General features: G+C 27.9%; 1 protein-coding gene across 2 annotated transcripts in view; it reads left to right on the plus strand.

The window, feature by feature from the left end:
* The window catches only part of LOC142323681 (lysine-specific demethylase 5A-like), a 180,796-nt gene that overhangs the window by 103,643 nt on the left and 50,107 nt on the right, over positions 1-27,046 (plus strand). For both annotated transcript variants that reach the window (XM_075363776.1, XM_075363777.1), the window contains exons 17-20: positions 19,417-19,675; positions 21,074-21,282; positions 22,251-22,389; positions 25,244-25,423. In XM_075363776.1, the coding sequence (XP_075219891.1) occupies positions 19,417-19,675; positions 21,074-21,282; positions 22,251-22,389; positions 25,244-25,423 (787 nt within the window). The remainder of the gene's footprint in view (positions 1-19,416; positions 19,676-21,073; positions 21,283-22,250; positions 22,390-25,243; positions 25,424-27,046) is intronic.

A 27,046-nucleotide genomic window follows, 5' to 3' on the forward strand; every position in this document is an offset into this window, starting at 1 on the left:
TATTTGGTTATCTCATAACTGAACTTGGACAGATATTTGTAGTGGTGGTCGTATAACCCATGGGACCCTAAAATAAAATAATCTAATCTAAATAATATAATCATCATCATCTTTGCAATAATAATTTTCAATGTTTATTTTCCTACTAACCTAAAATAATTATAGAATTAAGAACTATTTTTCAACTTTTGGTTGTACATTATTTCATGTAAGTTATTGATAAATACTACTGTAGGCATAATTATAATGTAGGACTACAAAAGATATACATAAATAATTTTTTTCATAGCGTGAATGATAAATCAACGTCCTGGAAAGCAGTTGCGATAAGAGAACATTAATCAACCTTTATTTCTTATAGGCCTATTGTAGAAATAATTCAAATAAAATAAGAAGTTAAATAACCATTATAAATTTAGTTATTGTTATACATTTTTGGGCAATTTCTATATAAATCTTTGAAACTGTGATGTTGGTCACTCACGCTTATTCACTGAAAAGGTGATTAAATAAATGATCACATAAATTTATATCACTTGAATAATATGAATGTTACTGATGTACAAACAGCACTGTATATTAAAAAAAGAAAAACGTAAACATACTTTTAACTTGACTACAAAATTTCCGTAAAATATACAAATTTAATTTATTTTAGAACCTTAAAATAAGAGAAGTAAGTTACTCTTGACAAATTGTCAGGTTCACTGTCTTCATCTTCATGGAGATTTATAATAAAATGGTTCATTGTTTCTTCTCACAGCCCTTCTTTGACAAAATCATCTTTCTGAAGTTTTTCAGCATGACTAACTCACCTAACCCAGTCATCAGTGGTTACATGTTCACTGCCATCATTCAGCAACATCTCTATTTTAAAAGTATTGTTTCTATCAGCAATATCTCTTTTAGTTTGAGCCCACAGAAGTTCAGTTGGTTTAAATTGATAGTGGTATGGTAGAAGGTGTACCACTTTGTGACCCGTACTTGCTGCCAACTCATCGACATCATGAATTGTGTATTTTCTACTATGTTGCTGAACAGTATTTTGAAAACCAAGCTTAGTGACTGAAGAACCAGGGTCAACATTTTTCTCTTATAACCATTCCCGTATGTCAGATTTCTTTGTGTTGCTAGTTGGCACCTTTTCCTTATATCTGGAATGGTAACTTGCGTTATTCATGACAATGACGCATCCTTCTTCTAATCTTCAAAGCAAATCTGTGAACCAATCTCTTAAAACCTCCGTATTCATTTCATCATGGAAATCACCAGATGTCTTCAATTGAAACAATAGTTTATCATTATTAATAAAACCATACCTGGCCGATCCAGCATGATACAAAATTAAACGTCAACCTTTACCAACAGAAACCTTCAAGCCACCTATACTTGATGAATTTTGTCAAATATAATTTTTTGACTGGTTTTGATTTATCCAATTTTCGTCGAAATAAATAATAGGGTGTGGATCTTCTTAGTTTCAAATATTATGCATTTTTTTAAGGAATACCTCCCATAATAAAACAGTATCTGACCTTTTGATTAAAAACTTTTTACCATTTTTCATTTTTTGAATAAAAATCTAAGATCCTTAAAAATTCTCCATAAGGACATCATGCTATCACTGTAATTAATTTTAATGTGTGTTTTACTTTGTGAATGGTTGGGTACTCCCCATGCTCACAGAACTCAAGGATGGTTCTACGGACATGTTCTTATCAAAATTATTCAAATCTGTCATGGGTTTACTATGTGGTTGTTTCTTCTTTTGAGAATAAAAAGAATTTACACGTGTTTTATAATCAGCTTTCCTTTTGGAGCGCTCTTATAACCCTCTACAGTAATTTTATCAACAGTGCTGAGAGAAACATAACAAGCAGCTGCTATAGCTTGTTGAGTGTTGGAAAAATACAAAATGTAAAACATCATTGGAAGTTTTTAAATCTTGAAAATAACAATAAACATTATATACAATGTTCTTACTCTGACTTCAGAAATCAGGTGAAACTTCAGACATTTTTAACAATAGACCATAGACACAAGAAAAAACTTCTACAATCACAATTATAAAGGCACGTACACTGTACAACGAAAGCATGGCACAGTTTTCACGGAAACTTGTTGGTAGTCATGTGGAGTAGGAGAGTTAAGCCATAGTGGGGGTGACAAGGCAAATAGATGCTACTGACAGGGAGTAGGGAAAACTGCCAATATAAATGGTAATGAGCATAATCAAACCTAGTGCATTGAGGAAAGAAATAATTATTCTTGGAAAAGAAAATTTATTACCTTCAAGAAAAAGATACATTTAAATTCTGCAAAGCATGTCTGTAAAAGAAGGTAGCTGATTTAACAAAAAAAATAATTACATTATTAATTTAAGAAAACATCTTAGGTATGCCGATGTTCAGCAAAAGACAGCCATATCCATACAGAGATTGATTTCAGAGGGTTAAGCAGAAGTCCATGTGTGGAAGAGGTAGAAAATATAACTGTGCCCATATCGGCATACAGCTGCTATTGTTAGTTGAAGGAAGTCAGGTTATAGAATTATGTGAAGATTTAGTGTTATTAATTCTGATAAAAGTTAGAGCATGTTGCATTATTTCCTTTATTTAAAACATTTTCTGTGGTATTAGAGATTTTTATGACATTAATCCAGTTTGTTATTTTATTTTGATTGATGTAAATTTAGCTATCTTGTTGGTAGAATTTGTGTAGTATCCATTCTGCATATAACAGTCCAAGGCTATATTTTTTTTTTTTTTTTGTCTTCAGTCATTTGACTGGTTTGATGCAGCTCTCCAAGATTCCCTATCTAGTGCTAGTCGTTTCATTTCAGTATACCCTCTACATCCTACATCCCCAACAATTTGTTTTACATACTCCAAACGTGGCCTGCCTACACAATTTTTTCCTTCTACCTGTAATTCTAATATTAAAGCGACTATTCCAGGATGCCTTAGTATGTGGCCTATAAGTCTGTCTCTTCTTTTAACTATATTTTTCCAAATGCTTCTTTCTTCATCTATTTGCCGCAATACCTCTTCATTTGTCACTTTATCCACCCATCCGATTTTTAACATTCTCCTATAGCACCACATTTCAAAAGCTTCTAATCTTTTCTTCTCAGATACTCCGATTGTCCAAGTTTCACTTCCATATAAAGCGACACTCCAAACATACACTTTCAAAAATCTTTTCCTGACATTTAAATTAATTTTTGATGTAAACAAATTATATTTCTTACTGAAGGCTTGTTTAGCTTGTGCTATTCGGCATTTTATATCGCTCCTGCTTCGTCCATCTTTAGTAATTTTAGGTTATAAATAAGGCTATATAAATAATACAAATTTCCTTTTCATTTTTGCAATAAATATAAATAATATAAAGTATAAGTAAATAAAATAGAGTATAGTGTAAGCATTAGTGTAAATTGGTTCATCTTTTTTATTTAGAAACAAATTTTTAAGTGGAGCTTGTGTAATAAATAAACACCTTTATCTTAATAAATAATGAAATATTTCTTTTCAGTATCACATACTTATCGTGTTTCTAGATGTATGAAAATTGTAATGATGAACACAAAAAAGCCTGTATGTAAACTTGAATTTTATTACTTAAGAATAGTATTATTAAAAAAAACTCATTTTTGAGTGTTGATCTCAGTGAACAAAGATAAACAATTATATGAAGTTTTAAAAATAAAATTTAACAAAGAATAAATGTGTTCATAAACAATTATGACTAATTTTGTAGTTTTTTTTTTTTTTTTTACAAGGCAATTGTAAAAAAAACTGTGCTTAGTGTTGTGCTAGAAAGTGTTGTACTAGAAGGGAAAGAGGCATGGTCATTAATGTAGTTTTGAAACTACATCCAATACTTGGAAGTTGCATTGATGTAGTTGCAGAACTACATCAGTTCTAAATATGTTATTAATCATGGTTTTTGGTTTATATATGTAAACAGTTCATTTTTTAGTAGTTGCAAAATTATAGGTTACAAAATCTTAATTAATACAGAAAACATCATTTAAACATGGAGTATAGAAGTGGGAGTAAACTTTAAAAAGTGATTCTGTACAACTGAAAACTGAAGAAAAGGAAACACATCTCATTATGAAGGGCTTCTTAAACTTTTTACTTTTAAAAACCTGTTACTTAACAAATATTTACTAGACAAAATATCCTACATATATATGTTTTCAGTTAAATCTTAAAATTTACTTCAATTTTATAACCTTGTAAAATTCTGGATGATTTAGCTGATATTAAAAATGAATTATGAGTTATGGAAAATAATAAATTTTTTGTTTAGATCATTGAAGTTAAGCAACATTAGATATATCGAATTATTACACAAAGAAGCTTGGGTGGTGGTTAGTAGCATATTGGCTTCTAGATCATCTGATTTCAGGTTTTTATTGTTAGCGATAGTATGGTACTTTTTCATCTATAATTTCATTCATGTCATCTTATCATAAAATAAAGTAAAATATAAAAAAAGTTTTGATATTATATTATAGCATCCGCAATTTTTATAAGTAAGAACTGAAATATAGCATGGAATTTTATGTTTAGAGGGCACAAAACTCGCATATTGGCAGCAACCCTTTGCATCATTCATTTTATTCTTTTTGTGAAAGTTTTCTCTTAAAATTTTAGTAACATGTAGTTTGATTTTTTTCATGTCATTAATCCTTAGAAAAATGTTGAATATTTTTATCTAAAAAAGAAAAAAAACATTACATTAGTTTTTTATTATTGATAGAAGAAACACTTTTTAAAATTTGAAAAAGATTTACATCAGAATAGTAATGAAATAGAAATATTTTACTAAAGACTGACTGTTCAAAGTTATTCTTTTTAATTTTATCTGATGTTTAATATGCTGGTTTCCTAACTCAAATTCTAGGTTTTTTAAATCCTTATAAATCGTTTTTTTTTTTTTTTTTTTTTTTTATTAAAAAATGATCACGTATTTACACTTTAAAGAAATAAACATAGATGTTTATTAACAATTTATAATTAATATAATTTTTAATAATTTGATAAAAAATTTCAATTTTTTAAATAATTTTTGTACTAACAGCAACAGTGTAGTCAAAAATGTATAATTCTGTAGCCAGTAATTTATGAAGTTTTTGTTTGTGAAGTTATTGTAACTGCTGTAAAAATGATCAGCTTTGACCCCGTGATGTTAATAAACTTGCATCTTTTGGTAAAAAATTAAGGTGCTAATAACAATAATAATAATAATTTATTTTTGTTAATATTATTACCTGTAATTTTAATTTTCTGGCATTAATCCAATTGTAAGATAATGATGATTTTTTTCACCGACGTTTAAAATTAAAAAAAACTATTAATGTATTAATCATAGGAACTTAACACAAAGTTCATTATATTGTAAGGAACTGAGACAAAACATGTGTTACATACTTCATTTAAGTTCTCCTACAGAACCATTTAAAAATTATGGAGATTAAGAAAAAAATTAAATGAAAAAATTCAAAGAATAATTTAATTTTGTGGCTACAGTAATTTTGTTTTACTTTTGTGTATGTATTTATATTTTTATTTGAATTTATTTATTTACAAGTTGAGTTGAAATGTGACTATTTAAAAAAAAACAATTTAGGGTTAATAAGTATTGATAACACTATTTGTAACATATGATAACCCCTTTCTTGAAGTTTAGTTCTCTATGTAGAAGTGACCTGTGTGTGAGAAAAGTTCAACTGCTGGAAATTTTGTAATAATAAATTTTGTTATTTAATAAGTCATCAAATGTTTTTTTAGGGAGTTCTGTTGATGTGATATTTCCATCTTGCAACATTTATGTGGGTATCAAATTTTTGGAAGGGTTTTCTAGTTGATGCAAAACTACCAGACCGACCTTGATCTGTTCATTCAGAGGAAACTACTGCTTGAATGTTAATTGCAATTATCCAGAGATCATGGAGATCCGTTGTAAAGCATGCTGCAGCACTGAAATCTGTTGAGTTATGCTCAGTGTAAAAAACTAACCATTTAAACATAATTCAGGTATTACAGTTATAGACAGTTAGCTTTAAACAATAAAGTAAAAGCTCTAGTATAACCCTTCTAAATCAAGAAAAACATTGTCTGTGTTCGGAATTGTGCAAACATGGTAATCGGTTTGTAACAGTTTTAAATTTTGTATGTTAATTGTATCTTGATGGGTGGGGGTTGTGTTTAAGGTGACACACATTTTTAGAATTTCACTGATGGACAAAAAAAAAATTGTTTAATGTTTCTCTAAGTGTGATACCATTTCTTGAATTGATTTTTTGTGTACATTACTGTTCTGTAAATACAATTTTTCTATCGCCCTTAGTTTTAAATGAATTACGCTTAAAAAAAATTAGGGAAAATGTGGTTAAAATCTGTAAAATTTATAATTTTGCATTATAATTTATGTAATTATAATTATTTATAGTTTTATAATTTTTGTGTTAGAATGATTTAAGTGATGCTTTTTTTCTTTTATAAATAGCCTTGGCACATCCCGAATTAATGTCCAACAGTAATCGGCTAGCATGTTAGTATTGCATTTCCCTTTATAGCGACTTTCCATCACTGAAATGTCTTGGTGGAAACGTTCACCGTGTTCGTCACTTACATCTCTGAGATTGTCCGGGAAAAAATCTAGATGTGAGTGGATGAATTTTATTTTTGTAGACATATTACATTCAATAGCTCTGTATGAAGTAAGAAGTTGATTAACAATATCGTGGTAATTGTCGAATTTTCATTTGCCGAGAAACTTTTTGCAAATGTCTTTAAATGAAGCCCGAGCTGCACTTTCTACATTATTTAACATTGAGTTAAATTCATAATCTTTGACCAACTCTCTTATTTGAGGACCAACAAATATTCCTTCTTTAATTTTTCCTTCACTTACTTTCGGAAATTTCTGCCTGATGTCCAAAAATCTGGGACTATTCTTCTTCATTGCTTTTACAAAATTTTTCGTTAGTCCTAGCTTGGTATGGAGAGGGGGTAAAAATATTTTTTTGGGTTCAACTACGGGCTGATGAATAATAATATTTTTCCCATTTGGAGTTAAGCTGTCTCGTTTCTTCCACTCTTTGGTAACGTACTGTTTATTCCTAGCTTGGCTGTCCCATTCTCAAAGAAAACACATGTACTTAGTATAGCCTAACTGCATGCCCTAACAAAGTAGTCATAACTTTCAAATCACCACATTTGTTCCCGCTATGTTTTTTGTAATTTATTCTTTCAAGAACGTCTTTCATCACATTGTATGTCTCTTTCAAATTAATACCATAATTGGTATCGAAGGATATTTGTTACTGTTGTGTAGTAGAACCACTTTTAAACTATACTTGGACGAATCTATAAAAAGGCGCCAGTCCTCAGGTTTATGAATTTGTCCTAAGTCCCACATAAGCTTATCAATATTTGTGCAATAAACCAAATTATTTTCATCAGTAAAGTACTGAGAAAGTTCTTTTTGTCGGATTAGAAAGCCCAAAATATTTGTACTTTTTGAAGTAAATTCCAACCTTGCAGTCTTGAGCCTAACAGTTCAGCTTGATTTTTTATAAATTTAAACCCCTAACCAAGTCATTTAATTCTGCTTGTGATATAAGATGTGGCATATTTGAAGATAATTCAAAATCAAAATCACTGTTGTCTTCTTCAGTACTGTCTGATTCTTCATCACTGCTTTTGAAACATACATTCACAGGTGGCTCAGGAACTGGAATAATTTCACTGTGAGGTACAGACCTGATGGCAGATTGCAATGAAGGATATTTTACAGTATGTTCAGATTTTAAAAAAATTCCAGACATACTTGTTAAACAAAAGTAACAATCAGTTACATGATCCTTTGGTTCACGCCAAACCATAGGTACACCAAATGGCAAAGCCTTCCGTGTACCTTTCAGCCATCCTCTTAAATATACAGAACAATTAGTGCATATTATATGAGGAGCCCACATCTTTTCTGATCACCAATTTTACACTGAAAGTACAAATGATATGCTTTTTTAATTATAGTTGTAATGTTTTTTCTATTTGATTTTACAGTAAACTCACCACATACATAACAGTAGGCATCCACGTCATTTACACAATTTCGAGCCATTATGACACTGCACTAACAAACTTAAGACAGCAATAAGACTGAACAAAATTAATTCATTCCTAAATCCAGTGCTTAATACAAACAACACAGCTGTTTTTTCAGCTACATGTTTTGACCTGCACAGGCATGATTAATCTTGTTCATGAAGTTCATGTTTATTAGATATGATGTCATAATATGTGACTATGGTATGATTTAATTCTTTGTCTGGTATTGAATATTTATCGCTTACAAAGTATGTTAACAAAGTTAAACAATAAAAAATGAGTTAACAAAATACAATATAGGAGCTTAAAATGCTAACCACACGTCAAAAAATGAAAAAGTTTATTTAATTAAAATTAAAAAATTTTTCAAAAATGGAAGGTGATAGAAAAATTCTGAGTTCATATTCATTTTCAGCATCAAAAAACAGATTATAATCATGTATCGCATGTTAGGAAACAAAAATTATGTTTATCAGTGTTATTGGACAGTTCTTTGTATGGTCAAGTAAAAGTCACTTCCATCTAATGCTACACATAAATTAATTCAATAATATATATTCTTTCATTAATCTAAACTCTATGCCTTATGGTACTGCCTCAAAATAAAATTTCTCTGATTTAATTTGTATAAATAAATAATTACATATGCATTTTTCAGATAGTAATTGCAACCCAAGTAAACTAACCATACAGTAAACACTATTGCAGGTTAATTAAAAACCTATCGATCAGTACACAACTTAGCCTACTTGTATCAATCAGCTTTAAAGGAATGCCTTACTTTCAGCTTCAGTTACCTTTACTGTTGCTTTGTAGTCGTAAGTTTCACCACACCACACTCAAAAAAAAAAAATAAATAAACAAAAATAGATTCAAGAAAGAAATTTGGTAAATTTTAAAAATGTGTATTTTACACTCTGTTTTTTTTTTTTTTTACTGGCATGATATTTTGTGTGTTGATGTACTTTTAATTTTTTACCTGTTCATGCACAATCTTTTATTTTATTATCTTAAAAATATTCTTTGACTTATTATATTTCCTTGTCATACTTCTTGTCACATGAGCCTTTGTTTTTATTGCACTTATTATTCAGTACTTCTGATGTATTAGCTAGTTTCAACCAAAACAACGGTACTGTTATTCAAATCCATTAATATTTCTTCTCTCTGGATTGTTATTCTGTTTCAGATTTTTTTCTTTTAATTCTTTTATACCATCATCATTTTAGAAATTAAAAAGAAATGGAAACAGTTTCCTTGTCTTTTCCTTTTCTATACCTCAATTTCTGTTTCTTTATATTCTGTCCTCATTTTATACTTACATGATTTTTGTCTAGATAAGTATTCTAGTATAAATTTCTTAAGGTAAGTGACCATTGTTTCATACAATTTTTGGTTTTTTGCAGAGGTTTTCACCTTTGACAATATATCTACCCTTGATTGCAACAAGCATCATGTATTAATGTAAATCCTTTTGTACATGAATTTCTAATGGTGACCTGTATCTACTTATTGGATTATATAAATCTTTAGTTTAATTGGTTTGATACATTTTAAAATTAGGGTTGTGTGATTTGAGAAAATAAAAATTAGAAAACAGAAATAAACATTGGAATAAATTTAATACAAACATCATTTGACAAAAAAATTATTTTACTGGACATTATCAGGCAGTTGAAAATGTATGTTTGGCAAGTTGCCTTGTATGAATGTGAAATATGAATGATAGAATCAAACGACAAAAAAAGGTGTCTAATCTCATGTGAACAATTCTATAGAGGAATTCTATCCACCATTGTTTCTCCAGCGTTGATTGGAAGAGCAGGATAATGAATTAATATTTTTATCAGAAGGCAGGAGTGTCAAATCGTATTTGGAAGTATGTAAAAAAATAGGACAAGATGAATAACAGTTATACTGAGATGATTATAAAGTATTGTTGGGAAAAGTGATAGGGAGGAGGCACTAAAGGAAATTGGTTTGCTTATATTAAACAGCTTGGTAGATGACATTAAATCCAAAACCATATGGAAATGAAGAACAAGGGAAGTACAGTTGACTAGAGAACTGCTTCACTTCATTTCAATCTCTGATTGGATACTCAAGAAGAAGAAGAAAAAATACAAAACTGAATATTTAGAAATTTGAAAAATATTGTTAGCTAATAAAATTTTATAATAAAAAAATAAAAATAAATGAATTACAAATTAAAATTAGTATTTCAAAGAAAAATTTACATTAAATACTTTGTTTAATATCCTCTAAGCAAGTACATTTTGTTTATTAAAATTAAAATCTATTTGTTTAGTAAAGAGATTTACTTGTTTCTGTATTTCTTTATTAGAGATTGTTCGCATTTATCTTCGTATTCAGGTGTCCCACAATATGTAATTGCTTTAAAACTGTATTTGTTTTATACCCACAATATGCATTTGTAACCTAAAAATTATTAATAAACATTGTAACCTGCATCACCAAATCAGAGTTAAATCGTTTTGATTTAATACACAACCCTTTATGACTAAGGAATTACAAATTATGTAAAACTGGTAATATGTAGTGTGTACTGTTGTTTCTTTATTATAAAAAAATAATCCCTAATTTGTATCATAACTCATTTAACATATAAAGTATTTATTTCAAATACTGTAACCTAATTCCAAAATCTGTTGTTTTTGCAATCATCTTATTATATAAATTTTATGGTTGTAGTCAGGTTAGGTAATAGTCATTTTAAGAGATGGTAACAGTTGTCAATTTGAATATGCATTCTTGTTCTCAGTAATAATACTCACCTTCAATATGTTGCTGTGATTGACTTTGTAGTAATTATTCTTTTTATGATTTTCAATAGTTTTTCATTCCAAATTACAAAATGTTTTTCCAAAACCTAGTGTCATGTAGATCACTGTTTCATATTCAGTTGCTTTCTGAAATTACATAACTAATTGTAAAATTGTGCTCATATTTTTTTTTTTTAAATTAACTGTTGTTCAATTAATACTTTGTTAGTTATTAGAATTTATGAGATGTTTAGGTAGTTTAAATTAATTACATTACTTTTTTCATCCTATTTCATTAAAATCAGTGAAGTGGAGGTTGTAAATTAGTTTATATACTTTACTGTAAGAACTGAATGAAATGCTGAAAAAAGTATTTGTCAGTAGTAAGAGTGCATTACGCTTTAAAAATTAACAAAATTACTCAGGGCTGCAATGCATAATTAGAAATAACTATCTGTTTTTAGTAAAATAATTGCTACTAAATAATTTTTTCCAACCAAAGGGTGATTTATCTTTGATAAATTCAATTCCCTGTGAAGAAAAATTCAGAAATAAGTATCTGATATCATATATGAAAAGATTTTAGATAAGTTAATTTTTTACATATGGAAAGATAACTATATCCACTTTCATGCAAATTTTTAATGTTTATTGTATTATGGAATAGTACATTTTAAACATCTACATACAATCTTTGTTTAATTGTTTATGTAAATCACTTTTTTTTAAACCTCTGGGACCACCGTTAGGTATTGCTTCAGAGGATGAGATGAATGATTTGTAGAGTGTGAAAGTGCTATGTCTGACTGGGATTCGAACCTGGGACATCTTGATGAAAGGCTGAGACACTACCACTTGTACCATGGAGGCTGGCTAGGTAAATCACTTAATTTTTTTTCTTCACATTATCAGCTGCAATTTCAGGCAGCTGATTATTGAAAGTTTTCCTATAAATAAAATAGAAAAAACAGTGTACCAAAATTAGTTTTGTATAAAAAAAAACCTTGCTTATCTAATAAATAAAAAAATTCTTATTGATAAAAGATAAGCTTTTGTTGTTTTCCAATACAGAGATTCATCTCTGAGGTAAAGATAGAAAATAATGTTAGAGAAATAACATCATGAGTAAGATGGTAACCTTCTTTCTTTTTCTGTTTAGCCTCTGGAACCACTGTAAGGTATTACTTCATAGGATGAATGAGGATAATATGTATGAATGTAAATAGTCTTGTGTAATCTCAGGTCGACCATCCCTGAGATGTATGGTTAATCGAATCCCATCCACCAAAGAACACCGGTATCCACGATCTATTATGTAAATCTGTATAAAAGTAACTGTCTTTACTAGGATTTGAATCTTAGAATTCTCAACTTTGAAATCAGCTTATTTGCGATGACGAGTTTACCACTAGACCAATCCAGTGGGTTAAGATGGTAATCTGAATTTATTACAACTGATGGTTGCATCTGAGAATAGCATTAAAGGAAAATGAAAGGTTTGAATTAATATAGAATACAGTAGGCTATGTCATGCTTAGTAAACCAGTGTCTGTAGATCACTGAAACTAAAATAACACAGTATGGAATTAAGAGAGGAAAACCAAGATTGCATAATTAATCCAGTGTAGTACACACTGTGAAACTGTACACCGGAATAATTATTCATATAGCTTGGTTTGTTTACTGGTGAGTAGAACCCAGAGTTTATGTTTTGCCTTTAGTGAATTTTGTTTATAGTCAGGTGTTAAAATATCATTATATCAATACTTGGTTGATAATGTGCCATTACTGTTATATTTTGTAACAGAGATGGGGCCTTTTCTGTTTTCCCCCACAATGGTTTTTTACGTTACGTGTTGGTAATTGCTCATATTTAAACACAGGGGCCTTTTCTGCTAACCTTTGTTCACTAGTCAAGGGTAGTGAGTGAAGCGAGTGTATTAAGTTTGGTTAGATTATATTTATAATTACTCTGCAAATACTTCCAAATACCCACTGATTTAGAAGAAAAAATTTAAAAAAGTGGCTTTCGAATTCCAAAAAAGAACTCCAACATTAAATACAAGCATGTAAAGAAAAAAAAGTTACAATTGTGGGGCAGAAACAGAAAAGATCCCAGAGATGAATTTTTATACAGATATTTTAAAGGTTCAGGGTTATAACATAGCATAACTTTTATATGGGTTATATTAAAGGGTTATAAATTAAATTTTTTTTTAAAACTGTTTTATTGGCAGATTTTTAACTTTATTCATTTTATCGCAAGCACATTAAAAGTATTACAAATGTAATATAAAGAAGTACAAAATGCATCTTCCAATTTATTTTAAATAGTAATTAATAAATTAAACAAAGATACTACTAACATCTCCATAAATGTGTAGTTTGATAAAACAACAAGGTAATTAGTTCATTTGTAATCATTTTTTTTAAAAGCTTTTTTTGGGGGTAGCTCTTCAGTATTTATTTTATTGTAAAATTTTACACCCCAAATATTAGTTTAATATAATGTAAAAAAAATTACATTTTAAATGTGGAAAATTATTACTATTTCAGTAGAAGTTAATTGTAGATATAATTTAAATGCTCTGATATGAAATGCTTAAATAATCATATCCAAAGGGCTTGGTGAACGCTGATTACTGTCAAAAAGAATATGTGTATGTGTAATAAATTGTTTGTTATAGTTTGTTAATGATGCAGGCCCTTTTCTCATTTTGTAGTTAAAAATAACAATTTATTAACTTACACTTATTTATTCATTCATTTTCACTTATAGAATAAAGTCTGTGGAGATTGTTTTAATTAAACATGGTTCTACTGCAATGCCATGCATTTATATTATGTTAATAATCACATATGTAATGAAAAATTGAAAAAAAAAATTAGTTTGGAAGAAAAGAAAAATTTTTAATTGCAATTTTCATAGTGACTAGTAATTCAATTTAAATGGAATGTATTGTACTGTTAGTGTAAAGATATGTGTTGAAAGTTTAAAATTTGTATTTTTCTGTTTGTTCAAATTAATAGTTGAAATATTTTACTGCAAAACTTTTATTATCTGATAACTTATACTCTCTCTCTCTCCCCTCTCTGTTGTTGTGTGTGTGTGTGTGTGTGTGTGTGTGAAAGAGAGAAAGAAAGAAAGAAAAAAGAGAGAGAGAGAGAGAGAGAGAGAGAGCATGCATGCATGTGTGTGCAAGGATGTTGGTGTGTGTGGTGTTGCGTGTTTTAATACAAAAAAACTATTTAGACTTATGGAAAATATTTCAGCCTATCATTGCCATCATTATTTCACCATATTTTTGTTTCAGTAATAATAATAATAATAATATATCTTGGTGCTCCTGCAGAATGTTAAAACAAGTTTTCAAGATAAAACAATATGCTGTCAGATCATTGTTGGTTATCCACTAATTACTAATCACATAGACTGATATTTAGTAAATCAAAAATTCTAACTTTTCATTAAACTAAACACAAAATACTTCTGTTTGTGAGAAATTATCATATTCTTCCATTACATTTTTAATAAATTACTACACCATTTAAAAATCATTCCATCAGTTTATTTAAAATGAAATTAAACAATTTTTTTTAATAGAAATTTTATTGACAATGAATTTTTTAAATAATACCAATGAAAACTTTTTTTTAAATTCTTAATTTTCTTTATCTCCATTCAAAGTCAATGTGCATGTACATTTGTGTATATACAGTTATTTGTCATCATTATTATTTATTTTGAATAAATAATATGACTACCTTCAAATAATTTTCATTAATACTATCTGAATTGTGGACTATTTTTTATATTTAGTATATTTGTATCTACCATAATATTATTTCGTCTATTTTTATGTAAAATAATTAATTTTAACTTTAGTCATGTCTATTTTTAAAATTTTTTATGCAATTGTGGATTTTGTGATGCTGTTCTGATGAAGGTTTTCCCATGATTTTCCTTGATTCATCCAGGCTGTATCAGCTCCTTTTTTATCAGTGGACTTGCACAACTACTCATTCCTGATATGATCCATATAATCTATTATTACATACCAATCAAAATAAAAGATTCATTTAATACATAGGTGTGGATTCCTTAATGAGCAGATGTGGTATACTTCTTATAGCAGTTCTTCATAGGATTTAATTGGTTCTTATTTATAGTACTTATTTAAATTATCATTTTTATTTTAATGTAAGGAGTCTCATTGAGAGATTTATCATTTATTTATTTATTTTATTCCCAGATAAAGATCAGTATTTGCATCTTATGTCTCATTAAACACATTGCTTTGATTCTGGTAAATCTAGTTCTGAATAATCTAATTCAGTATGAAACTGTCTTTGTTTAAATAAAAATGTATATCCTATTTGTCAGATTAAAGAATTCTATTAACTTTCTAATTAATTAACATACTGTAATTTTTATGTATTTAAGTACTCCAAATATTTTTATTTTTTATAATTGCTTCTTGTCCTTAGTTTTATACAGTTTCTCTTTTATATACTGTTTAATTTTCTTTTTGATACTTTGCTTGGGTTGTAACATTTCTTTTATAAAACTATAATTATTATTTTTGTTTTTCATATATACTATTGCTTGAAACTGAGCCCCAATATACATGGAAGTAGTGTATTTTATTTATATGGATAAGTAGGCTATATAAATTTATTTATGTAAGTGCAGGATATATAATAACTATTTTAATGTCCTAATTAAAAATACCAACTTTCATAAAGAATTATTATGTAGAAGTAATATTGTTTTTTGATAGTACTTTATAAGTATGTGTTTAAATATCATGCTTTTGTTTTTATTTTCAAATAAATTTATCATTGTACTGGCCTGGAAGTATTCATTAAGCAGACCTTGTTAACTTAATTTTCTAAATTGGAATGTTAGGAGTATCATCATTACTGTTTGTGATGGTGGGAAAATGCTTCTTGCATGTAGTTACCGGAACTATAGAACTCTTTTTCATGAACTATACTTATATTAAATTTGTGTAATCTTTTTTTTTTTTTTTGAGGGCTGTTTTGAGGTTCCCTGTTGTTTTCATAATTTTTGTTGAATAAATAATTTTATTAGCATATAAATAACAAAAACAATCTAGCTACTTTCCTTTAAAAAGGGTCTGACTGCCCAAATTATTATAGAAAATCACTGAAATCATCAGAAGCATTTTTTAGTTGGAATGAGTAGAAACACTGTAGATAACTTGACTTTTCTGTGAACACTAGTGTGTAAATAGCTGAGTTACAACATTAAAAAAAAAATTTAAGTGCACTGGCTGCTTTGGTTGTTGGCCATTGATAAATGCCAACAATATCCAGGTAAACTACTACCAGCATTTTTTTGATTTCAGTGATCTATAGATTTATTCAGCTTAACTTTGACCATTGTCATTGTATCCTTACTTTATATCCATCAGCTTCCTGCTTGGTATTAACAGATGTTGAGGTATTGTGGAAACATCAGTTGGTAAGGGATGCAGCTTATCACTTTTTCCATGACTTACAATTATTATATTAGTAAGCAAGATTGCTGATATTTTGATTACTTGCGGAATACTTTAAAATGAACAGTTATATCAGCATGCATATTAATATAAAAGTATCAATAATTTTCAGAAGTGTGTATTCTCTTTAGCGTAATTTGAAGTTTTGAAAATCTGAACAAGATTCAAACCTGATAGTTGTTAATATGAATGTTTTACTGTAATAAATGTTGTAGCTATTATCTGAATGATTACATATATGAATGATATACTTGATGAAATTTAAGAAAATGAAAAAACTAATTAATTATATGACCGACTAAAGAAAAATCATTTTTAGATCAGCCAAATAACAATAAATACTAAAAAAAATTAGTTGTATGTAATATTAAATTTTCCATTCACCAGGAACATCAGTTGTTAATCCTGAGATAATGCTATGATGCTTATGTGCTGAAATATCTTCAGATATTGTACTAGATAGTAGCATATGGATACATTTTCATTTGCTTTTAAGATATTTTTTGTTTAATCATGCGTGATAGCTTGTAACTGACTGTTGTCAACCTCATCTAGGGTTATTTAAAAAAAATTAAATCTTTAATCAAGAGGAGAACTGAATAAAGAATATGAAATAAATGCATTTCCAAAGAAAGTTAATTCAAATTATTTTATCACATAATATTATTCATTCTTTTTCTCTTATATTTTGTCATAATTCATGTCTATCCAAAGAAGATTAATTCAACTAAAAATGATTCGTAAAGATGAATTGAAACTTGAAGTAATTGTATCTTATTTATGAGAACTAATCTAATTTTCAGCGTTTCTAATAAAACTGAAAGTATTTTTAAGGAAGGAGGTACTTATAAATTACTCCAGAAAACTTGTTTATGCGTCATCTGAATGATTCTGTTTTTTTTTGTTAAAGTGAAATTTTCAGTTTCCTGTTACTTTGTTAATTTGTGGGAAATTTCAGTATGAGGATATCTTGATCACCTAATTTCAGTACTGAGAATTGTAATTTTTATAAATTATGTGAAACTTTTAGTTTTATTTTTTAATGTTAAATTGTAGGAAATTTCATGTTATATTTAAAGATTTCATTTTATAACTAATGCTTTCTGCCACTTTTGGAGCCATCTTCAGATTGATAATGACTGGAAAATGGATTGAAAGTTTTGTGATATCTTTAAACTAACTAAATATATTAGGTTCAGTTTGTCATTAAAAAAAAAATTAACAGTTATAAGTATTTTTCACCACTGATTGTAATGGATAAAGAATTACAAAATAATTTTAGCAGTATGACTTGTTTTTAAATGCCTATAATGACAATAGTGATTTATATTAGACTTGACATATCAAAATGGTTTTTCCATTGACCAAATATTTCTCACATTGGGGTACTTTGGATAAAATAAAATTTTTAACACAAGTTGCTGTACAAATATATTTCTTTGGGTAGCATTATCACATATTTCTTTGATTTATATGTGCAGATTATTTGTTCTTTAAAAAAATATTTCTTACCTTTAATGAACTAAAGAACCCTAATTTGATGTGCCACATAAAATGAGAAAATTAAATTAAAAAAAAAAATTTAATTGTAAATTCTGTTGTAGGAACAAGTCCAGATGTACATTTATATAGTATATATTAAAAAACTAATGTAATCTATATTTAAAAATTTGCAGAAGGGACGGTTAAAATCTGTTCCTAGTTTTTTAATTTACGGATGGGCAAATAGACCAATAAAAATTTAATTAAAAATGAGTTTTAATGGCAAATAGACCTTAATTAAAAATGAGTTTTTATATTCAAATAGTAAGTAATTAACATTATTACATTTTCTATCAGTAGTAGATAGACAAAGAAATTGTTGTCAGGTTGTTACTGGTGACAGTTGACATATTGGGATCAATTTATTTAACATTGTCTGCATTCAAGCTAAGGAAAAGATGATATTATTTTTTATTGTTTGAAAAGAAGATATTTCAAGATAATAGGTTTTGGTGTTAAATTTTGTATTTTTTAGTTGTTTTATTACTGTTTTTTTTTATTTTTTATTTGGCTATACATAGTAATTATGATTGTATCACACTAATTTTTTTTATAAAATATGTAAAAACCATACTTGTTATTACATGTATTGATGATAAACTTGATTTTGTTTCATAATTCCAAAATAATGTAATTTTTTTAAGTTTAATGCTGAAACTTTCAACACAATAAAAAAAGGTAAAGTTTTAAATGTGAAGGAATTTGCTGAAAAGATCTATATGTTTAGATTTTGCATCAGTGTATTGTTTTTTACATAGTTTATGTAAAAAACAATTATGTAATTGCTTTTTTAATATAGTTTATGCTGATTTTTATCACTGTTATCATCTTAGGTTTGATATAATAAAAAATTCTGTTAACTTGTGTGTTTTGTGTTCATTTTGCTTACTTTGTTAAAGTATTATTGTGTGTGTTTGTGAAAAATGTATTTAGATATATATATCTTCCTCATCGTATATAATTTTAGCGCTACTATAATCTAAATTGAACTTTTGTGGTTGTTGTATTTTTTGTATTCTAGGTCTCTTTATTTTAATCTTATTGTATGAAAATGTGTGCACTGTGTTTATGATTATAGGACTAGATTGTGCCAAGAATCAAAAAGCAAACTCACAGTACTAGAGCTTACTTTGTTAAATGATGAGATTGAGAACCTGCCATGCAAATTAAAAGAAGCAGATGCTGTTAAGCAATTGCTAAATAGTGCTAAAGCTTTTCAGAAGGAAGCAAAAGAGTTGTAATTTTGCTTACTTTGTTAAAGTATTATTGTGTGTGTTTGTGAAAAATGTATTTAGATATATATATCTTCCTCATCGTATATAATTTTAGCGCTACTATAATCTAAATTGAACTTTTGTGGTTGTTATATTTTTTGAATTCTAGGTCTCTTTATTTTAATCTTATTGTATGAAAATGTGTGCACTGTGTTTATGATTATAGGACTAGATTGAGCCAAGAATCAAAAAGCAAACTCACAGTACTAGAGCTTACTTTGTTAAATGACGAGATTGAGAACCTGCCATGCAAATTAAAAGAAGCAGATGCTGTTAAGCAATTGCTGAATAGTGCTAAAGCTTTTCAGAAGGAAGCAAAAGAGTTGCTGTCAGATGATATCGTTGATGTGAAGGATTTAGAAAAATGCATTGACGCTGGTACCATGCTTGATATTGAGTTTGCAGAATTACCAAGACTTAAAGTGGTAAACTAATTTTCTGTTTTATTGTAATTCTTATTAATTGTTATTATTTTTATAGAATCAATTGCTTTATTCATTTAGCCACTAATAAATGAACACTGGTATGCAGGGAACTGCACACAGGTAGTTTAATCCTTTAAGTCCAACTAGTATTAAACTATTCAATCTCTCACACATGATTACATCAAATTGTTAGTTTCTACAGTTTCTGAAGAATGTTGCTCCTCCAATCAATTACCTTAATTTTGTGAAGTCCTATTGTTAAAAAGGTTTTTTATTTATTTATTTTTTTTTTAATTTGTTTTTTTAAAAATTTTATTAGAACTAAGTTCTTTACACATTATTGTTAGACATTTTTATTTGCTAATTGGTAATTTAATGAAGTTAATTTATGGCAAACCAAAAGTGCTCTTTTCTACTCTCAATTTTCTGGGGTTGCAAAATTTCTCACAGAAACTAGAAGAGATGCAGTTCTGGGGGGGGGTCTGTTTTATTCAATTTTTCTAGCCAGAAACTTATGGAGCCACTTTGCCCTTTAATTTGCGTGTAAAGAATTTCAGTATGACTTCAATTTACCCTTGAAGCAGAAATTAGGGTAAAATGTTATGCAAGCTATAACTTGAACACAAAGTGTTTCTGGACATTTGTTTAGAGGAACTTATTTTAATACTTCAAGGCCAAATCAGCCTTGAAGTATTAATGTGGAATTTTGAACCACTCTTTATACAAATTGAAACATATTTTAATCATAATTTTTAGGAGGAAAAATAAAGATTATATGGAGTGATATACAAATAAAAGTCTAACAATGTGTCTTTGAATTGTATGTGTATTGGAAATACACATATAATCAGCAGGTTATTTATCAGCAGGTTATTTTGTCCACTCCTAAAGGGTCTACTTCAGGGATTTATGAGAACAGATTTATTAAACCTGGCTTCAGTCATTGTCATTTTATGCTTACTTCATACTCTTCAATTTTTAAAATGCTGTTATCTGAGATATTCTAAGTAAAGTGAAACAATTAGCTTGAAAGGGGTTGTAATTATTAAATGGATCGTACATTATTATTTTCACTAATTTTTATAACCTTCATTATTGTGAGTGTTATATCTATATTAAGAAGATAATTGTAAACTGAGGAAAAATATCATATGTGTTTAATATTTCTTTTGAAAAGCTTACATAAATAAATGGTAATCTATTACTATACTCAAAATTTATATATACATAAAGCTGTATCAAATCTTTAGATTACAAAGATGTAAAGTATATTAAAATGAAGTATTAGGATGCACTTTCTGACAGATACGGTTTTCTGCATCATATCTGACAAGGAAATGTGAAAAATGTTATTTACATTTTTAATAATGATAAGTTTTATATAATTATTTTTTTTAGAAATTAGATCAAACCAGATGGTTGGAAGATTTTAAAACAATGATGGAAAAAAGTGATCAAATTACAGTTGATCATTTGCAGAATATGATAAAAGCTGGTGCTTCTATAATTCCTGTGTATGAAATAGAATGTGGAATTGCAAAACTTCATGAACTTTTAGAAAAAGTTGAATGTTGGGAAGAGAAAGCTAAGATATGTCTTAATCACAGGTATGTATATTTAAACAATGAAAATCTTGTTTTTATAATTTTTAAAAATATAAGCATATGCTCATTTTAAGGTTTTTTTTTAACAGCTAAAGTCTTTTTTTCTATATTATTGATAAATAATATTTAAGATAAGAATAGGTCACAACAGATATGTGATTCTTTGCATATACTATTATGTTTAGGTCACTCTTAAGAGAAAATCTTAGATACTTAACTTAAAAGAAACAGTTCTTAAGAGTGGCTGATTTTTTCAATAAAGATGGGAACATTTTGTAACAGTCCACAAGATATGTTCAGCTTTACTGAAAGTACTTTTAATGATAAACAAGCAAGTTGCTTTCAACAATTCATTACACTACTCTCAATTTCCTTACAGGTTTCTGTAGTTCTTATTATATTATCTACGTACTAAAAAAAATTCAAGGAGTGGGGATTATGAGTTTATGAAATTATAATGGAAAAATGAGGTGAAATATTAGTAGACCCTTGATGCTGTTGGAATACTCGGTATGAACTGGGCAGAAATCTGTATTTCCTATAATGTATCAAACTTATTTACTTGCGCATCACATAGCATTTTGATCATCAGGTTTATTATGTTTCAGTTAACAAATATATCTTGATATAATTATTTTCATATTTTTAAAAATATTCTTGTTTACTAAATTCTGATATTCATTGATTGTCAGAATGTCAAAAATATGTACTTAAGTACATATTTACTCCTGGAAGTAGTTTATGTCAGGGCTCCCTAGGCCTGGTTTATCTGCTGTTGTAAGCCATTGACTTGTAAATTATTTTTCTATATTAACAGGGAACATTGGTTTAACATTAAAAGCATGCAAGGTATATGTGCTCTTTGTACTGTAAAACCTATAATCTAAAAATTTAACTTCTATTACAAAAATCATGACAAAAATTTTATTATTGAGACAGTATCATTTTTAAAAGTGATATTTTTTTTGCAGGACAAGACAGAGTATTTCACATTTGGAGAATATTTTGAATGAAGCTGATGATATTAAAGCATTCTTACCTAGTAAAAATGCCATAAAAGATAATTTAAAGAAAGGCAAAGAATGGAATTCTAGATTGAAAGTTATTATGGTAAGTTTTATTTTATTGATTATTAATAATTAATCTAGTTTCTGTAATATTGATTATTATGTATACTAGACTTTACTTAGGTTATTATAATTATTTTTTTTAATAAAAAAAAAAAAAACAAAATTTAAATACCTTGGAGAAGTAATCACTTCTAATGTTCTAGAAGTAGAAGGCATGAAAGCAAGAGTACAATTGGAAAAAGCCTACCATGTAACAGCACAAATTTGTAATACAAAATCAATATCAGATCTGAAAGCTTGATTTTCTTTACAAAAAAAGAATTGGAAAAGTCGGAAGAAAAATGTATGGTCTGATTCTAGAGGAAGGAATCTATAAACTTAGAAAAGAAGATCTTTACAAAAATTGGGAGAGAATTGAGATCTTTTGAGGAAAAGAAGACTAAAATTTTACAGACTTCTGTATAGAATGTAAAACAGTAGATTAACAAAACAAATATTTAACTTTTTTGAAAACAGGAAAACTAAAACTAAATGGTTTCAAGAAGTCAAGAAGGATCTTAACTGCTTAAGGTATTAAAGAACGTATACTGGAAAGAACTGTTTTCAGAAAGTTGATTTCAGAAGTCAAGTTTCCAGGGGAAAACATCTTAAAAAGCCTTGCTTAATGTCATAACATCTTAAAAAGCCTAGCTTTTAAGAAAGAAAGAAAGAAAGAAAGAAAGAAAGAAAGAAAGAAAGAAGAAAGAATCACTGAGAAAGATTGATTAAATATTGGAAGGATAGGAAATTGAATGCAATTCATCATGATCCTTAGATGGTCCAAAAAAAAAAATTAGGAAGAATTTGATATAGCTAGTGAATGAAGAGCACAATTCGTAAAGTACAGCTGTACTTGCTCAGTTATGAAAATTGTCTAAAACTATGTTAATTTTTAAGAGTATTTTTCTTAAGAGCCCATATAGTTAGTCAACTTTTATTTGTATCTGTGATTCCATATAGAACATTGTCCAATCTTTCTCTACCTGATCACTGTTGAAAGTTATTAAAAAATTCATTAGTTATAGGTTTCTTAAATGTATTTCTTAAATGTACTTGAAGACAAAAGTATATGCCTACATATACAGTTAAATTTTCTTGTACAGTATATTATGTTCATTAAAATATATTTTAAAAAAACTGGATTTAAGTCATAAACTATATGATAAAAAAAACAAAAAAATGTGTATGACACGTGAAAAAGTAATAAACTGCAAACAAATGATGAATTATAAAGGTTTTATGGAAGAAATTATCACCTATTATGATGTAAAAATGTAGGACTTCATAATTTTATAAGGAAAGAAACAAGATCATTAATAGTTTTGGACTAAATTTATATTTGAGATTGCGCTAATGTAGTTCCAGAACTATATCTACATTCAGTATGATAGTTGAGAGTAAGGTAATCAAGATAATTCTTAATGACAATTAAAAAAAAATATTGTTATAAATTTTACATTTTACTTTAAATTGCCATGTTTTGATATGTTCTGTTCATAATAAACTTCAAAATTCTTACATTGGTAATTAGTTTCTGTGGATCTTATTCATATTATTTTACTCAGAATCTAATTCTCTGCAATTTTTGTTTAAAACTTTTGTATATCTATTGCCCATTTAAATAAGTTATTTTACGCTAAATGTGGAGCGTTTTTCAACTCTTATTTTGACTCTTACCTCCACCTTGAAAACTATTAAAAGTATAATTCCAAGACCAAGTCTTTTTCAATTTTTCAGGTCAGATTTCATATAAAATCACTAAATCTACCTGTTAATTTATGTCTGAAGAACTAGACTTCGGCTTAATTTTACTAAATGCATAAAAATCAGGGCAAAATCTTTTGCCAGCCGACATTTGCTAATGAAGTATTTCTAAACCTATGTTTATATGAACTTTTTTTCATTTTCCCCTGTAGAACATGTCCTAAAAGTTTGTTACAGTCTTCGTGAATCACCCTGCATAAAAGCTTTACAAAAAAACACTCTCAATTAATAAATAATATGGTTTTCTTTTCATCATTTAATATAAAGACTTTTGTGGAATAAAACGGCTGTATAAACCTTTCTTTTAGAAAATCCACAGCATAGTTTAATGGAAGTATCTAATAAGTTATTTTGCTTCATAAATTAACTGTATCTATAAGTTTGTCATAACGTCCTTTCATTCTTTTAAATAGCTCATTAGTAGATGCCAAAGGAGATATATATTTATAGTAGTAACTTATTGAATTTAATCATATAAAGAGTATAATTATTTATATTCATTGAAAAAAGAAAGAAAATATGGTTGTGTATTTAAATCAGTTTTGATGGGACGTTCATCATCAGCATTGTAGTGCTGATTTGTAAATTATGGTAAATATTTGTAACATATCCACCAAATCCGACTTCAGACTTTTTACATTTTTTAAAAGTTTTGATAGTGTGGATTGAGTGGATCATCAAAAGAAAGTCACCACAAGGAAGGAAGGAAAATCAGTCTACTGGCAAGGGGCACATTTAGAAAGTAAAGATAATTGGTTAATAAGAATACATCCTTTTTTTTACAGTTACTAGCACTTTTGGACCTGATAGGTTCTGCATAATGTATAGACTTTACCAAGCCTAAGTCACAGTAATTGTGTTAATAGTCTTCTTTAAAAGGGGCTGTATCAATGTCTTGCCAAGTGAGATATGTTCTGCCACACAATTCCTTTGCTCAAAAGGAAAACTGCTTCTGAAAATGCGTAGTTGTAGCTGTGCATTTATAGGTCTTTAGTAGTTTAAAAGTCTTTTAGCAGTTAGTAAATGTGGCTTTGATCTTTATGCTATTATTGTAAGTTACATACTTGTATATTATTTCTTTTATTGTACAGAATTATCCAAATGATCCATATATTGATCTCTTAGAAGAACTTGTTACTAAAGGACAGTTGATACTGGTGCACTTGGAAATGCTCCCAAGATTAGAAGCACAGCTTAATAGTGCTAAAGTGTGGAAAGAAAGAGCTGCAAGAACCTTTCTTTTAAAAAGTTCACAGCATAATTTAATGGAGGTAATTAATTAATAAGTTATTTAGTAACATGTATTTATAAGTTAGTTGCAATTCATGTAAATGGATTGTTTTTATAAGTGATTTGTGGTCTATATGATATTTAGAACATTATTAGATAGGCATTTTATATTGAAATTAATAAATGAATGAAAATATTGGATTGTGATTTACATACATTCAAAAACTTTTTATTTTTGTCATAAGGCAAGATTTTTTTTGCAGATTGTTTTTGTATGTGAATTGTGGTGTAATATTGAACAATAAAATAGAACACCTTGTATAAGACTGTCTGTCGTAAAAGTGAAATATCTTATAAGTAAGTTAATGTGCTGCATTAAAATACAGTAACATGAATTTATTCTGTGATTCTTGAATCCATCATTTGATGCACTTCTCTGTTCTATTTTATTCTGTCCAATCTTTGAGCTTCAACGTACCCCTTTACATTGTACACCTTCATTATCCTTTTCATGGATTCTAATCTTTTTCTCCCTTTACTGTTTTTACCTTTGCAATCTTTTCTAGATCCTGATTCATTATTCTTGGAATCCTGGCTGCTTAGTGCATGACTTTCAGCCTTGTCCTTTTTTACAATGTTTTGCCACAAACTTCTCTTTTATAATTTTGTTTAAAACCTCTTACTTCTGTACTTTAATCAACCCTTCTATTTTTCAGCATTCTTCTTCAACATTAAATTTCAAAAGCGTCTTCTTTTTTTGGCTTCCCTTTATTTATTTTTCACTACTGTATAACACTTAATTTCTTACAAGCATATTTTTAAACCTCTTTTTAATTCGTAAATCTGTGTTGGATATCAGCAGATTTTTTCTGCATAAAAACTGGTTTGTGTTAGCCTGGTTTTAACATTTATTTTGTGCATTTTTTGTAATTTCACTTTGTTAATTATATCATGAACATGAAATTGTATACAGTTGAAAATAAAACAATATTTTATTTTAAGGTAGGATTAAAACAATGTTTTGCCTGTATATTTCATTCTTATTGTCATTTTTATTGCATTTGATTACATGTTTTACTGTTCTTTAATTTCCAATTTTATTCTTCCTCCAGTAATAAATTTATATCTTTCATAATTATTCTAATTCATCCTTAGTTTCAGCCATGTATATATATATATATATATATCACCAGTCACATTATTATAATTTTTACCCTTGTACTTTGATTCTCTTTCTTTTATGTTTTATCCATCTTTAATTTACCTAATTTAAAAAGTAAAGAGAACAGGCTACTTATTAATGTTTTCTGCATTGCAGTATGTTTTTTATATTTTTCTCTTTATTTTAACTATGTTTTTCTTTTACAAATTGTGAATAACTCTTCTCTGTATATCTCAGTAGCAATTTTTTAAATTAATCAAAATTCTTCTTCAAGATATGAATATTGACACTTGTAGATCTTGCTTTTTTCAAGATCTACAAGTGTCACTATTCACAGCATTGTTTTTATTTAACTTTTCTTCTAAAATTAATTTGAGGATTAAAATTGCTTCTTGCTTCCATATTCTTTTTCTGAAACTAAACTGGTTTTCTCTACCACATATTTTTCTTCCTCTTGTTTTATTCTTCTATAAATTATCACAGTTAATAGTTTAGAAATATG

The sequence above is a fragment of the Lycorma delicatula genome, chromosome 4 (assembly GCF_047948215.1).
Source record: "Lycorma delicatula isolate Av1 chromosome 4, ASM4794821v1, whole genome shotgun sequence".
Lineage (NCBI taxonomy): Eukaryota > Metazoa > Arthropoda > Insecta > Hemiptera > Fulgoridae > Lycorma > Lycorma delicatula.